A 15184-nucleotide genomic window follows, 5' to 3' on the forward strand; every position below is an offset into this window, starting at 1 on the left:
GATTGTCCTTTTCATGTGGTAGGGGAAATGGTACATTTAGTTCAACGTCCCCAAGACACTCTAAGCTTCTACCCATCTCTGTCCTGGTAGCTCAGGGCAGGGAACTGGGTTAAAAACAAGAATGGAAAATTTGTAGCTATGCGGGACGGGGAAGATTGGCTATTTGGGAAGAGACAAGAAGCTGAAGCAAAAAGATGCCCTCCCGCCCACCCTTCTAAGATTTCACCTGACGGCATACATATTTTCTCCAGGCTTAAGGGCTAGAAACTTGAAAAAGTAAAGGAGCTCTTAGTTTTAGGGTGCCACATTTGGTGTTGCGTGCTCTGCTCACAGAACATACATGGTCCTGTAAGCCTTATTCTGATATTAGTAAGAGGCTACCAGAGAGTTGAGGGTATGTGGAGAAACAGGATATGTTTAATCTCACTCCCAATTAACTACACGCCCACATTCTTTATGATGGGTCACTTATGCCCTGGTTAGAACTGGTAAGATTTCAGGCTTCAGAGTAGCTAAGGGTTTTGAAAAAACTTTTTAGATGTTACTAAGTTTTCATTCATTGCAATGGCTGATGCCTAGACTGATCCTGAGCTGACACTATGGGGGAGGGAAAATTTTTGCCAATCTCCCCTTCCCACTTTACCTCCCAAAAATATTTTCAAAATATTGTGGCAGGGGCTAATGGGAGTTGTAGTCCAGCAACATCTGGGGATCCAAGTTTGAGAACCTCTGGCTTTGTTCATTGCTTTACTTCACTCTCCTCCTGGTTACGATTTGTACATTTGCCCTTTTCTCATAGGCCTAGGCATGCAGAAATTGGGTATGTGTTTCTGAATAACCCCCTTGGGGTTCTTAATGGTGTGTTCTTTATGTTTTAAGCTGTGTTTCATCCAGGGAACTCAAGACAGTCTGTGTGGTGGCGGTGGTTCTCCCCCCCCCCTTTTTGTGTGTTTTACAGTGACCTTGTGAGGTAGGTCAGGCTGACAGAGAAGCCTCATTCCAATATGTTGTATGTGTGTCTGCACTCATTTCAAAAGGGAGCCTGGGCACACATCCCCTTGAATGCAGGGCACAGATGGCAAGTGTCCTCCCATACGTACGTTGAACATAATGTGTGAATAAGTATACATGCATACACTGTACACGGATTGTACATGCATTGAACATAACATGGACAGGGCTAGAGTGACTATTCCAAGATGAGCCAGTGAGTTTCATAGCTGTGTAGCCATTTGAACCTGGGTCTCCTCCCCACTCCTAGCCAGCACTCTTACCTGCTTCACCCCTCTTGCTGCCTCAAGTGGCGTTGGGAGAGGGACCTCTGTCTTAGGGCCGTCTCTTTCCTCCCCTCTTCCATCCGAGGCAGCTGCGTCTTGGTGCTCTCAGCCCTACCCACCTCTCCCATGTTCCCACTTCACAGCTTCTTCAGCGTCCTCGTCCTTGGCAAATGCCCCCGTGGAAGCGGAGCAGGCCTGGCCCCAGAGCAGTGGGGAGGAGGAGCTGCAGCTACAGCTGGCGCTGGCCATGAGCAAAGAGGAAGCGGAGCAGGTAAGCGCCAAGGTAAATCTGTCGCTGGAGGCTCTTTGGGTGGGTGGGGAGGCAGGGGGTTGTGGGCACTGCTAAAGGCTGGAGAGACACAGAGCTGGATGTGCTCCCAAGAGCCGTTCTTGGGGTGCAGGCTCTTAAGCCACAGCCTTTGGGGCTGGCTGATGGGTCACGTCTCTTCTGCAGGCCAATGTAAAAGTTAATTTGCCAATCAGGGTTAAGACTTGTTTGCATTTTCTGCCCACTAGTGCAGGGGGTTCCCAACCTTGGATGCCCAGCTGTTGTTGGACTGTGGCTCCCATCATCCCCGGCCACAGTTTATTGTGGCTGGGGATTAGGGGAGTTGTAGTCCAGCAGCAGCTGGAGAGCCTCAGGCTGGTCACTTCTGCACTAATCCATCCCTCTTAGCAGTGATGGCCTCAACTTTGTTTGCATAGGGTAGGGAGAGTCCATTGGGGGCCAGCCTGACCCCACCATTGCCTTGATATCAAGGTCTCCCCCTACACATGCACGCACTCCACACATTCTCACTCTACCATGCAACTTAGACACTTCCTCTCAAGCTGAGACAGAAGCAAGGGGCGCGTTAGCCCCCTCTTCCCTAGTGTGAGCAGTAGCAGAGACTCTACGAATCAGACAGGTGGCCCTTTTGTTATCTGCCATTTTGCACGGCATTGCAGCCTGGGTAAAGAAAAATGTTAAAATTTTAGGGTGGTTGTTTTTTGCTTAAAGCTTCTTACATTCTAGAGCAGGGATTCTCAAACTTGGGTCCCCAGATGTTGCTTGACTACAACTCCCATGATCCCAGTGACCTTTGGCCATTGTGGCTGGGAAGAGGGGAGTTTTCGTCCAGCATCATCTGGGGACCCAAGATTAAGGAACCCCTGCCCCAGAGTGTAAGAAGCAGGGTGGGGATGTGTGTGCATGTGAACTGACGTTTCCCAACAGGAAATGGCTTTTTGACTGAGATTTTTCATCCAGATTCTCATGCAGAACACTATACAGTGACGACCACCCCCCCTCCCGATCCTGGCTGGGGGAGATGGAAATACTTCCGTTGTCTGTCGCAGGGTCCACATGAATTGAGCCTGTCCCCTCAAAGACACAGGTTTTACCTTCCCTTCTCTGTTGTATGTTGCACATCCTTCAGTGCCCATGCCCTTAGGATCACCTCCCTGCGGTCCAGGATCGAGGGGTTGCCTCTTGTCCTGCCATCTCTCTCGGCAAAATGGCCCGGCTTTGGACGATCCATCCTGGCACCCAGGTTCTTTTCAACCCTGCGTCTTATTTATTATTATTAATTCTCCACCCTCTTCCTTTAGGGGGAAAAAGTGGTCTCTCATCCAGGCACTGATCAGGTCCGTACCCATTTAACTTCAGTAATGCTACGGTATTGGGTGATGCCAGACTCCACACATGCCACAGTCCGTCAGATCCTTGCGCCTCGCCTCGCTGCGCTGCCTGTTTTGTCGCCTCCTTCCCTTTCCTGTGGCTCCTCTGAGTGGGGGGATCGTGTCTGCTTCCTTCCCTCTGCCTCTTTTCAGTTGATTGTGGCTCCTTCCCACTTCCCTTCTACTCCTTCATGCCCCATTTCCTTCCACCTTCTCCCATTGTCTGTAAATTGAAGTTCCTCCCCCACCCGCAACAAGTTCTTCCACAATATCTGGGGTCTGGGGAGGTGAGCTAGAATGTTGATTGAGGGTGGAGGGCTAGATTTCTACACCAAAAGCATCCGAATTTGGGACAAACTCTCCTCTTCTCCCCCCGCCCCCACTCCTGGCTATATTCTTGCTGAAAGGAATTGCATGTCTCAGGGTTTGGCAAATCCCAGGGAGCCATGGCATCTGGAAGCCTAACTGTGGTGCCTAGACTAGGTAGGATATTCAGTGGTGAAGTTTTTATTTAATAGAATCTTTAATTGTCCCAGGCAGCCCTGTTTCTGTTCCAAGTATGTTACCTGTAAAGAGGATAAAGAGAAGCCCATTTTCCCTCCCCCTCCACATTGTCTGTCACCATGTCCAATAATTATGTAAAGTGTCCACTATCTGGCTTGCTCCTAGATCCAAAGAAAACTTGTCAAGTCCTGGCATATCCCTCTGTTTGAACTGTTTTGTTAAAACACTTAGCAGAGAAAAATGCCTTCTACCATCAGAAGGGCTGCCTACTTCTCTAGGACCCAATCCTTTACGGAAACTTATTCCAGGGTGTGGCAAAAGGGAGGTTGACTGCTGCATTTTGAATCTTCCTACAAGGAGTTCAGAGTGGCAGTTTAGCTTCACAACACCCTTGTAAGGCAGGTTGGTCTGGGAGTGCCTGAGACTTGATCAAGGCCTCCAAGTGAGCAAGGATTGGAATTCCATGCATCCAAGCGGAACCCTGTAGCTACTACATCATATTGGCTCTCTGGGATTGTTAATGCAAAGGAATTGGATGCAATCGGCAGAGGAGGGTGCTGGGATTGGCCTTGCACAGAGACGCTCTTCTTGTGAAGACAAATGGCTCCCTCTCCATAAAGTTCCTTCTCCCTCAAGATGCATGCCCAGTGGTGGACGCAGTCCATGCAGATGAGTGTGGGTTTCTCCTTGTGAATGCCCCCTTATTCAGACTCACTGCCCAAGAAGAGAAGATAGGTTCCCAAATGAATCTATAGAAGTAATAGCCAGGCGTAATGGAAACCAAACGGATCAAGCAGTGGGAATCCGGGAGGCAAGGGTATAACTAATCAGAATGGACGTTCATGAGCAAGTTGGTGATGGTTATGCTAAATGGAGGTGTCGGCTCTCTCTCCATCTCCCTCCCTCCCTCCCTCCCTCTTCCACTGTGTCAAGCTCCATTCCATGCCTCTTATGTTGTGTTTCTTCCCTCCCCCAGCCCCCCGCAGTGGCCGATGAAGACCTACAGCTCCAGCTAGCCCTTAGCTTGAGCAAAGAGGAACACGACAAGGTTAGATGACCACGCCCCCCCCACCCCCGCAACAGCTCCTCACAATAATCAACTAAACCCACCCTCTGAACCAGCCCCCCCCCCCCCCCGCGCCCTGCCTCACACTTTCCACTAACTCAGCGTTCTCTGTCTCTCCACGTCCCATCCCAAGCAGAATGATTTCGGCGTGCCGGGTCTCCACTTTCACTTTTCTTAGACCTCTTTAATTGTCCGCTGTAGAATCAAGATTTCCCAAGATGCCTTCCCTCGAGGAAGGCATGATTTCAGCCCGGAGGTAGGACAGGTCAGTCCGTGTGTCCTAAGACTGCTTCGAGCAGTGGTTGTAACCGGCGCCTGCTGAGGAGGGTGTTTTTGTGTGCATCTGTGGAAGAAATGAAATGACAAACCCGAGGATGAGGACGAGGCTGTTGGTGGGGATGGGGGAAGAGGGTGGGTGGGTTAGTTGGATGTGGCGGGGAGGACAGAATGGGGACAACAATCTGGAATGAAATTGAAGGGGAGTGGGATTTAGGGGGTGATGGTTAGCAGGTTAGAGTTGAGGGGAAGGGATTAAGCCATCGGGGACTGAAAACTGGGTTAAGCCAGCAGAGAAGGGGAAAGCTTGGGGAAAAAAGGTTCTAAAACAAGAATGCCTCACTGGATTGGACAAACAAGCAGGGGTAGATGGGGGGCGGGGCGGCGGCTCAGCAACAAGGCCTAAGTGGATTGGCCAAGCCATTAGACTAGCTTGCACAACTTCAGCCTTTCAGCTCTTGTTGGACTACTGGCCAGTGTGGCTGGGAGTGATGGGAGTTGTAGTGCATCAGTAGCTAAAGGGTCAAAGCTGTGTAGTAGCCCTGTGCTAGAGACGACGGGGCTTGAAGCCTAGATTTCGAGTGGGGAGAGGCAGGAGAATGTCGCCAGAGGTATCCTGATGGGCTTCTATATTCTCAGGGACATCTGAGGAAAGGGGGCTGCTGGGAGTCAGGAGGACTGGCTTTGAGGGTAGTCGGGGGCAGCAGCACTCGATCCTCCTGCGTTCTCAGCTTTTCGGAGTGTCCTGAAGGTGACGTTTCATGCATGCGCTGAATGGAATCCTGGGGCAGCTGCTTGAGACTTCTTCTAGCGTATGGCCTAGATGCTGTGGTTGCACCATAGACACCTCTGCTCTTCCTCTCTGTCTACCTGCTCAAGGTGAGTAACCGCCTGCCTTTGCCGGCCCCATGTTGATGCCCTTGTCTTTCCCACAACCCCCTTGCAGGAGGAGCGGATCCGGCGTGGGGATGATCTGCGGCTCCAGATGGCCATCGAGGAGAGCAAAAAGGAAACTGTGCCTGCAAAGGAGGAGGTGAGATGCGGGGTGTTGGCTGTGGTAGAGAGGAGGAATCTAACCATGGCCCCTAGCCATTATAATTGTGGGAGCTCTGGGTATAGAGCAGGCCTGTTCAACTTTGGCTCTCCTGCAGATGTTGGCCTACAATTCCCATAATCCCTGGCTATTGGCCACTGTGGCAGGGGGTTATGGGAGTTGTAGTCCAAAAACAGCTGGGAGTGGGGGCAAAGTTGAGCAGGCCTGGTAATAGAGGCAGGATGCCTCTGAATACCAGATGGCAAAGACAGACAGTATGGGAAGGTCTTCAGCATCATGTGCTACTTGGGAGCAGATGGCAGCTTGTGGCTGTCCCCTGTTGGAAACACCGTGCTGGAGCAGATAAACTTTGGTCTGCTCTAGCAAAAGCAGCGCTCATGGACATGGGAAGCTGCCATATACCGAATCAGTCTATTGGTCCATCTAGCTCTGCTTCATCTACACTGGCAGTGGCTCTCCATGGTTTCAGGCAGTAGTCTTTCCCAGCCTTACCTGGCATCTCAGGGATTGAACCTGGGACTTCCTGCATGCAAGAGGATGCTCTACCACTAAGCTGTTCCCCATCCCCTAGGGACAATATCTTGCAGCACACAGTGTTCACGTGAAATCGCTGCTGCTGTTATTAGTTACACCCCATCCTTCCTCCAAGAAGCTCTGTGTGGTACGTTATTTACTCCATTTTGTCCTCACAACAACCCTGTGAGGTGGGTTGGGCTGAGAACACATGACTGGTCCAAGGTTGCTGGTGAGTTGCCCTGTTGTGCACTGGTAGGGCCCCATTCCTCCTGGCACATAAACAGAAATTGTGTGTGCACACATACACACACACACACTCCCCCAAATAGAGGGGTGTTTGTGTGTATATTGAGGGCCCAAAGGGAAGGAATTGAGCCTTTGTTGAGTTGGGAGCAGAAGGTCTGAGCCTAAACTGACCTCCAGAAAGAAGGTCCAAGAGAAGGACAAGGGGTGATGAAGCTGTGGTTTCTCTCCCCCACCACTGTCCCATCTTTCTCATCCTGTCCCTTGTGTCCGTCCCCCCTCGGACCCGCTCCCTGCCTACAGTCATCCCTGATGGATCTTGCTGAAGTCTTCACCACCCCACCCACCGCCGATCCGTGGGGTGGCCCTCCTGCTCCCACAGACCCCTGGGGTGGCCCAGCTCCAGTTGTATCCGCAGCTCCCACTGACCCTTGGGGACCAGCTGCGACCGGAGCAGCAGCCCCTACGGGAGATCCATGGGGAAGCTCAGCGGCACCTCCTGCAGTCCCTTCAGACCCATGGGGAGGCACTTCAGCTGCAAGCACTGACCCTTGGAAACCTGAAGGTAAGAACCATTTATTAGCAGAGTTGGACCTATTATGCAGGGGGTGGGGTGTGTGTGCGTGTGCACGCATGTATACACATAACTAAATACCTGTGTTGGATTGGTTAGTCTTCTTAATGGACCCCCGTAACTAACGCGGCATGCAAGGATTCTCTTGCTCTCAGGATGTTGGAGATAAATTTTAATTAGAGTCTAGGTGGACGTGTGGGGCCAGGTTGCACAAGAGGCCCATTTGTGGAAGCTTATTTGATCAGTTGGTGTCTCGTCCCAGGGTTTTGGTCTGAAGGCACGTGAGGCAGCAGCCTTGCTGATGCTCAGCTGGTCTGAGTCTCGTTGGTACCTGGAAAGCAAGCTTATGAAATCACCCGGCTGTGTGTGCGTGCGTGCCACTGTCAACCTCACAATGCTTGGACCAATAGGAACCAAATTGGGTGCAGTTTGAGGGACACCTCAACGGCGTCGTTTGTGATGTCATCCACTCTGATTCAAGATGGCGGACACGTAAAGGTTTGAGGTGCAGGTGGGCTAACTTGTGAACCACCTCACCGATTTGAACCAAACTAACTGCAGCTGTCGGGATACATAGGGATTTCTCAGTGGTGTCGTTTGTAATGATGTCATCCATCCCGAGTCAAGAATATGGACAGTTGAGGCACATGGGCTAATTTGTGAACCTCCTAATCGATTGGTACAGTTGTAGTGACACATAGGAACACCTCAACAGCATAATTTATGATAATGTCATCCACCCCAATTCAAGATGGCAAAAGTGTGAACATTTAAGGCTTGAAGTGGGCTAACTTTTGAGCATGGTAATTATCAATTAAGATGATAGTGGAAGGAAAAGTAGGCCGATTTTTTTCCTACCAGAATGACTTCTTTATTAGTACTTTAGCTGTGATTTGGTCCTGTATGGTAGACTGTGAATGTTTAAACCATAAAGCAGGGCTTCTCAAAGCTGGTGCCCCAGATGTTAATGGGACTACAGCTCCCATCATTGCCAGCCACAACAGTGAAAGGCCATTGTGGCTGGGGGTGATGGAAGTTGTAGTCCCTCCAGCATCCAGGGAACCCACTTTGGGAACCCTGCTCATGAGGACTGAGCTATTTCTTCCCTAAAAGTTTTATTAATGAGATCCGTTCATCATTCCTATCATCGTTGGGTCAATTCATAATCTTTATCATGCCCGTAACATCTTGATACCTAATCAGGGAAGGCCCCTTGCGTTGGTGTGCTTATTTTGGTCACCCAATTCTTAGTGCTGCTCTTGTCAACTTGAGACTAGCAAATTGATGCCCCTAGCCCCGCCTACTGCCATCCCATCCTGATCCAGTGAATGAAAGAGATGCTTCGCCTCACCTGCCCCCCCCCTTAGCCCTTGTCAACAACTTCTGATGTGGTTTACCCTCTTCACTCAGGTGGGGGTTCTGCTGGGACCACAGCAGCACCGTCCACAGACCCTTGGTCCTCTGGTCCAGCTCCTCCATCCCAAGGGAAACCCGCACCTGATCCTTGGGCTCCAGCCTCAACTTACACAGATCCCTGGGGGGGCTCCCCTTCGAAACCCAGCACCAACGGCACTGCAGGTGAGGGGGATTGAGGGTGCCAAGGTTCCTGGGTTTCAAGGGAGGAGGGATTAGGACAAGCAGGTAGGGGAGCACATGACTCCTGGGTGCCGTATCTGCTGACTCAGGAGAGAAGAAAGGATCCAGGACTCCTAGATCAGAACCGTAAGGCATGGGGACGAGTACCTTCCCCTGCTCCCTGTTAACCCTACTGCCCCATCCCTCCCTCTTCCCCATTTCCCCTGTGCCTTGTCCCCCACTCCTTCAGCCGGCGGAGGCTTTGAGCAGTTTGGCAGCCCCGGGGACGGGGATGAATTCTCGGATTTCGACAGCCTGCGCCCAGCATTGCCCAAATCCGGGAGCAGCACAGGTGAGCCCTGCTCCCTGCATGGCTCCACCCTCTTGCCTCTGACTTGCACCCCCTTGCATGCGCCCATCTCTCGCCTGCCAATGATCCTTACTCTCTCACTCCCATATCTGCCCGCCATTTGCTGTTCCACATGGGACTGGACTCCAGCCATTGCTCCTCAGCATGGAAGACCCCCATATCCCGTGGCTTTGATTCTCCCCTCTGCCAGCCCATTCTTGCTCTAGTACTGGCAACCCAAGGAACCAGTCTTGTCCTTGCATGTGGTTTTAGGGGGTGTGTGTTTCTCTCTCCCTGGCATCTCTGACTCGGGGCCTACTTGAGGTATCGCATGACCTGGGTTGGAGCACGTGTCTGAGTATGCCAAACCGACCCCGGCCGGCTGCTTACTCACGCGTCAACCTCTGTGTTTGTGTTTTGTTTCCATATTCTTGGCTCTTCTGGATCTTCTCCTACCCCTCCCTGCCTGTCTTGTCTGTCCCTCTCTCTCTCTCTCTCTCTCTCTCTCTCTCTCCCGCTCCCGCTCCCCAGGTGAGCTCTCGCTCTTAGCTGGGGAAGTCCCCGTTTGTCGGGCTGGTGGTGGCACCGACAGCCCCAACGCTTTTGACATGGCCGCCATGAGCGGGTCACTGCCGGAGGCCTCCAAGCTGACACGCAAGACTCCAGAGTCGTTCCTGGGCCCCAACGCTGCCCTTGTGGACCTGGACTCGTTAGTCAGCAAACCCTCTGCCACCTCAAGCACCTCAAAGGCCTCCAATCCTTTTCTACCCCCAGGTAAGCTCTCGGGCACTTGGGATCCTCCTCTGTGGGTGGTCTGCAGGGTTAGAGCAGGGTGGGTTAGGCCGGCCAGGCTGGGAGGGAAGAGTTGAGCCTTGTCGCCCCTGGCAGGGGAGGGCATGGCCGGCAGCTGGCATCGGTACTCTCGGTGGTTCTCTGTCCTTGGGCCTTGTGGTTTGCAGCAGAGTGGAAAGCAGCCCTGGGTGTCTGCATTGTGCTGGCGGCGGGGAGTGAAAATCCTGCACCAATGCAGGTTTTCTTTTATATCGACTCCCTTCCTGCCCTGAACAGATGCTAAAGGGAGAAGGGGTGTGAGAGGAGAAAGGAAACGAGAAAAGGAGGAGAAAGAAACATGAAGTCAGAGCCAAAGGAGCAGGGGGGGGGAGCTCGCTCGCTCGCTCGCTCGCAAGGACCCCTGTTCTGTGAAGCAAGGCAGGAGTGGAACTGGGCATGGCCGACACTTGGGGATCGTGGAAAGAATTCTGATTTGCATAGGGCCAGTATAATGGCTGCCCTCCTGCACTGTGGGAGAATCTGCATTCTATGGCAACACAAACTGGATTGTGCGGAGGGGTGGGATGTCCCACAACTTCTGGGGAGCTGCGCTGGAGAACCCTGGCCTCAAAAGGCTGCTTCCTGGGGGGGAAGCTGGCCTACAGGGTAACAAAGGGGGGTGCCAGGTGCCTCTTCCTGGGAAGGAAGTTCCCAAGTCCAGCTGCAGCCACAGAAGCCTTGCCCTTGCAAGCCCCACTCTGCCTCTTTGGGCTGGGGCACCTGGCCAAGGGCCTCTGGTGATCTCTGCTACTGGACTGGTCCATGACGGGAGAAAGCAGTCTTCTGGGTTCCCCGCAGGGCCCCAGGCTGTTTAGAGCTGAGTAACAGGGAGCCAGGACATTGTTTTGCTTTTAAGTCTCAATGTAATTGAGTTGGGCAGGTTAAAATGGGGCAGGGCTGGCCTTCAGGAGGACTCCGTGGGTGGACGGATGGATTCGAGCAGGGGGTGCCCTCAAAGACAGCAGGGGTCTCAAACTGCCAGGGGTTGCTGAAGGGCAACTCCCACCATTCCCAGTCACAATGGCCAGCAGCTGGGGATGATGGGAGTTGTAGGCTGTGACATCTGCAGGAGGGCTGCAGTTTTGAGACCCCAGGGCTAGAACTTCCTTAGCAGGTCAGAGGACGGCAGGCAGTGGCCCAGGACTCCTGGGTTCCCTAACTCTTTTTTCCTCTCGCCTTGTTCTCCACTGCAGGGTCAGCCTCCGCCCCCACCCCGTCTGCCTCAGCCACAAACCCGTTTCAGGCCACAGCGACCACCCCACTTTCACTCAACCAGCTCCGTGTCAGCCCCGTTCTCCCCCTATCCCAGCCCACACCCCCTGCCTTTCCTGCCACGGCTCCCATGGTCTCTGTGTCGCCCCTGGCCCCTGGGATGCCCCTCGCCTCGGTTTCCCCAATGGTGGGGGTGCAGACCTTGGGGGCTGTTCCACCTATGGGGATCCCCGCCATGGGGCTGCCCCCTCAGAGCCTGCCACCTGCTGGCATCGTCCCCAGCAGCACCTCGGCCTCTGCCATGGGAAGCACCAACCCCTTCTTGCTATAATCAGTGGGATCTCTTTGCCCTCATGGTGATTACCCCACCCACCCACCCCCTGTATTCCCAGTCTGCAGTGGGGCTCCTAAAATTCCACCCACAACAGGAGGCAGCTTGGTAAGAAGGAGGGGAGAGACTGAGGGAGTCCTCATTGCAAGTTCCTCTGCTCCCATGTTTGGGGCAGGTTGGGCTTTCCCAACTGCATTTGGGGGCAGGCGAGTCGGCAGGGATCTCCTTCCCACCCACCCCTCCCCACCCCTTCTCTAGGTTGCTTTTCAGGGTGGTTGGGAAGATCCATTCCTGCTGGGGGGGGGCAGTGGCACCTCACAACAGCTCGAGTGGAGGGTGAGAGTGACATAAGAGGGGAGAAGGCTAAGGAACCAGCAGAATGTGGGGGGGGGGGCATAGGGGTGGGAGTGGCCTTCTCCCCAGGTTTCCTTTGTCATGCTAACCAGCCCATTTCTGAAGGCAGAGGTAGAGGAGAACGCTCTGCTTCCTAAGTCTCTCTTCTGCCTCTGCGAAAGGGTCAGAAAGGGAAATAGCCCCCCACCCCCACCCTGTATTTTTAGGCCCTTGCAAGTAAAGTATTTTGTGGAGGGTGGAAGGGAGCGTATAGCCCCTTTTAAAAATCATGGTGTTTTTTCCCCTCTAGACCTCCCCTAACCTCCACACTTCCCCTTCCCACGCCCGCCCGCCCCTTGGCTGGGACCAGCCCTTCTCTGCCTTTTTTTTTTTTTTTTTTTGGAAGGGTGGTCATAGGGTGGGGGTGGGAGGTGAAATCCGTGAAGCCCCTCACTACATAGGGGATGGTTGAGGCATGGGGAATATTTTGTCTCCTCCATCTCTGGGGCCAAAAGAGATACCACTAATCTACGGTCAGAGACCAAAGCTTGGATCTAGAAGGGGGAGCCTGGAGGGGGCAAAGCCACACCTTGGGATCTGCCCTCTGCAAATGCCCAGTCCTAAGAAAGCCCCCTTTTAATCAGGAGCACGGAGCCCTGTCAGTGTATCATGTCTTGGGGGAGCCTTGAAACAACCACTGCCGCCTTGTGTGAAGGGGGAACCTAGAAGCCACCAAAAGGACCCAGGATTTGAGATTCTGGGCAACTGTCCAAAGGCTGCTTCTTGGGGCAAAACCAGTGCAGGAGAGGAGATGGCGGGTCTTTTTGGAAGCCCAGACTTGGCCAGATACTCCTGTGGATTTTGGAACAGTGGGACATAAAGCCACAACCCCTTTTGCCACTCTGTGGACTGCGACAGCCAGAAGGAGGAGCAGCGCGTGGCGTCTGAAAAAGGCAGCTGAGCCACACAGAGGGGAGGTGGCCGGAGCAGCAGCAGCTGCGCACTTTGTGTGGAAGGGATGGGGCGCTCACAACCCAAGGACCCCTCTTGCTCGCCCTCTCCACACTCTCTTCAGTGTGTTCCTACGCAGCCGTGCTGTCAACAACCCAAGTGGGAGCCCTCCTTCTCCCCACTCGGCTGTGTGTTTTGCTCCAGCGGCCGGTCCCACTCGGGCCCAGCGGAAGGCGCTGCGGCTGACTTTCCAGTGGCGCTCTGCCTTCATCTAACCAGCACAACGGACAGAAGCCGCAAGGACTCTTTGGACTGGTTGCAAAAGGAAGGCAAGGGGAGGTGGGCGGGCTGCTCCTGCCCCTCGTATGGCAGCCGCTGGCGGGGAAGGGGGTGTGTGTGTGTCAGAGGCTGTGTGCGTGTGTGTGTGCGTGTGCGTGCGTGTGTATGTATGTGTTGCTGCTGTGATCGTCAATTCCTGTTTTACGCTACGGGGAGCAGGGGATGCGCAGTCACTAGCACCCGGGACAATCTGCTAAATCCTTCATTCCTGCCCCCACCCCAGCCTCTTGCAGTTGTGTTTCTACAGTAGGTGGACTGTCCTCCTCCCTGTCTCCCCCACCTCCCCGTTGCCCAGCCAATCATGCTGGGGGATGATATTCCCCTAACACCAGTATATCTGAAGAATCATTGTGTCAGTGGTTGGGGTGGGGAGAGTGACCTTGGCTGTGTGTGACCCTCCCTTTCGGCTCTGTCTCCTCCCTCCCCCCCCCCCGCCTACTCTGGGTATGCATAAGAAAAATGCTATTAATGAAATAAATGAAATGAAAAGTCTTCTATGGCACCCAAAGCCTTTGGCCCCTGGGCTTGCTTTTTGTCGAAGGGGGAGGACCAGGCTTTGGGGGAGAAAGGCTGCTTGCGTTGAGATCAGGGGTTCCCAACCTGGACTCCCAAGGTGCTGTTGGACTACGATTCCCATTATCCCCTACCACAGTGGCCAAAGGCTAACAACATCTGGTGGGCCCCAGGTTGGGAACCTCCAGCTTAGATCATTGTGACTTGTAACAGATCCATACAAACACTGAGTTTCTCTTGAGATGATCAGTCCCTTTGCAGGCTTTGAGCTATGCTTTTACAAAATGGGTGTTAAACTGAGGCTGGAGTACTTCAACAGTGAGGAAAGGCCCTCAGCGGCTCTTTCCTCTTATTGAGACGTGTCCATAGGTCACTTTCACAGGTCTAAAACATGAGGTAGCCACCAGTGTCCCCTGTAATGGATTTTCAGGTGTTGGCTACAACTCCCATCATCCCTAGCCGCAGAGTCTTTGGGGGTGCTGGGAGTTGTAGTCAACAACATCTGGAAATCCCTGTTACAGGGACACTGGTAACCACCACTGCACACAAATATAAGCTGCTCCTACCTTGATTGGGACCAACTGCAAATCACAAAGAAGTGAGCAAGCTCCTTCCAGGCTCTCCAGGACCTGAAATTTCCAAGTACCTCGATGCAACAAGCAGCACGTGGATAAATAATGTTCCTCTTCTATTTAAATTGGCAGTGCTCTCTCTCTCTCTCTCTCTCTCTCTCTCTCTCTCTCTCTCTCTCTCTCTCTCTCTCTCTCTCTCTCTCTCTCTCTCTCTGTGTAGATTGAAGTGCCAACTTTGTGGGGGGGAAAGAATAGGCAGTTTCTTCAATCCTATTATAGGCCTTGAGGTATCCTGTGCCGAGAGAGCTCTGCCTTTTTGCCCTGTTGAATGGCTTGCCCCCCACCCCCACCCCCACGGAAGGCAAAGGAGGCACTGATCACCACTTTACTTTCTTCCTCCCTCCCTACAGGAGGATTGAGCTACCGAGGCAATCCTTTATAAACAGAGCGGCTGTTCTGCTGAGAACGCCTCTGTAACACAGAAGCAGGGTGGAGCTGGGATTTAACTAGTAGGCCCTGCAGTCTGGGAATGATTCGAGCTAGGGAGTAAGGGGGCTGTGGCTTATAATGCCCTGGGAACATTATGCCTTGTGTCGCCAAACATTGTTCAGAAATGGTTGTCGTGAGTGTGAGGAGTAAGAGCGGGAGAGAGGGCATGCCCTCAACTCCTGCCTGTAGCCTTGGGCCTGATCCAGCAGGGCTGTTCTTATGAAGTTGGATGGGGCTACCTTGGAGCCCCAGACCCAGAGGGGAGAGGAACCTTTTCCCACCCTATTTTCCCCTCAAAAACTTGGGGCTCTCCCTGTCCAGGGAGAGCCGCAGAACTCCTCTTGCCTTTTTATATGTGGTCTTGTATATGTGAAACAGCCAGGCCTGTTTTCTGCTTCCCTTGGCCCTGTGCACAGGAAGACACTCAGGCCTGCTTTGTGTGTGCTGCAGAAGAATGTGGCCGGAGAATGGGCCGTACCATTTCAGGCTGCAAGTGTGTGTGTCGGAGGACTTATTTATT

At 53.1% G+C, this 15184-nt stretch overlaps 1 protein-coding gene across 10 annotated transcripts in view; it reads left to right on the forward strand.

Moving 5' to 3' along the window:
* Positions 1-13598, forward strand: part of EPN1 (epsin 1) — a 33768-nt gene extending 20170 nt beyond the window's left edge. For 2 of the 10 annotated variants that reach the window (XM_053260724.1, XM_053260725.1), the window contains 9 exons: positions 1421-1560; positions 2868-2903; positions 4417-4488; positions 5729-5815; positions 6899-7160; positions 8580-8747; positions 8995-9096; positions 9625-9867; positions 11118-13598. In XM_053260724.1, coding sequence (XP_053116699.1) covers positions 1421-1560; positions 2868-2903; positions 4417-4488; positions 5729-5815; positions 6899-7160; positions 8580-8747; positions 8995-9096; positions 9625-9867; positions 11118-11467 — 1460 coding nt within the window. In that variant the 3' untranslated portion in view covers positions 11468-13598. The remainder of the gene's footprint in view (positions 1-1420; positions 1561-2867; positions 2904-4416; positions 4489-5728; positions 5816-6898; positions 7161-8579; positions 8748-8994; positions 9097-9624; positions 9868-11117) is intronic. The other 8 variants (XM_053260726.1, XM_053260729.1, XM_053260727.1 and 5 more) reach the window with 8 other exon arrangements.
* The last annotated feature ends 1586 nt before the right edge of the window (positions 13599-15184 follow it).

Source organism: Hemicordylus capensis, chromosome 6 (assembly GCF_027244095.1).
Source record: "Hemicordylus capensis ecotype Gifberg chromosome 6, rHemCap1.1.pri, whole genome shotgun sequence".
In the NCBI taxonomy this organism is placed as follows: Eukaryota; Metazoa; Chordata; class Lepidosauria; order Squamata; family Cordylidae; genus Hemicordylus; species Hemicordylus capensis.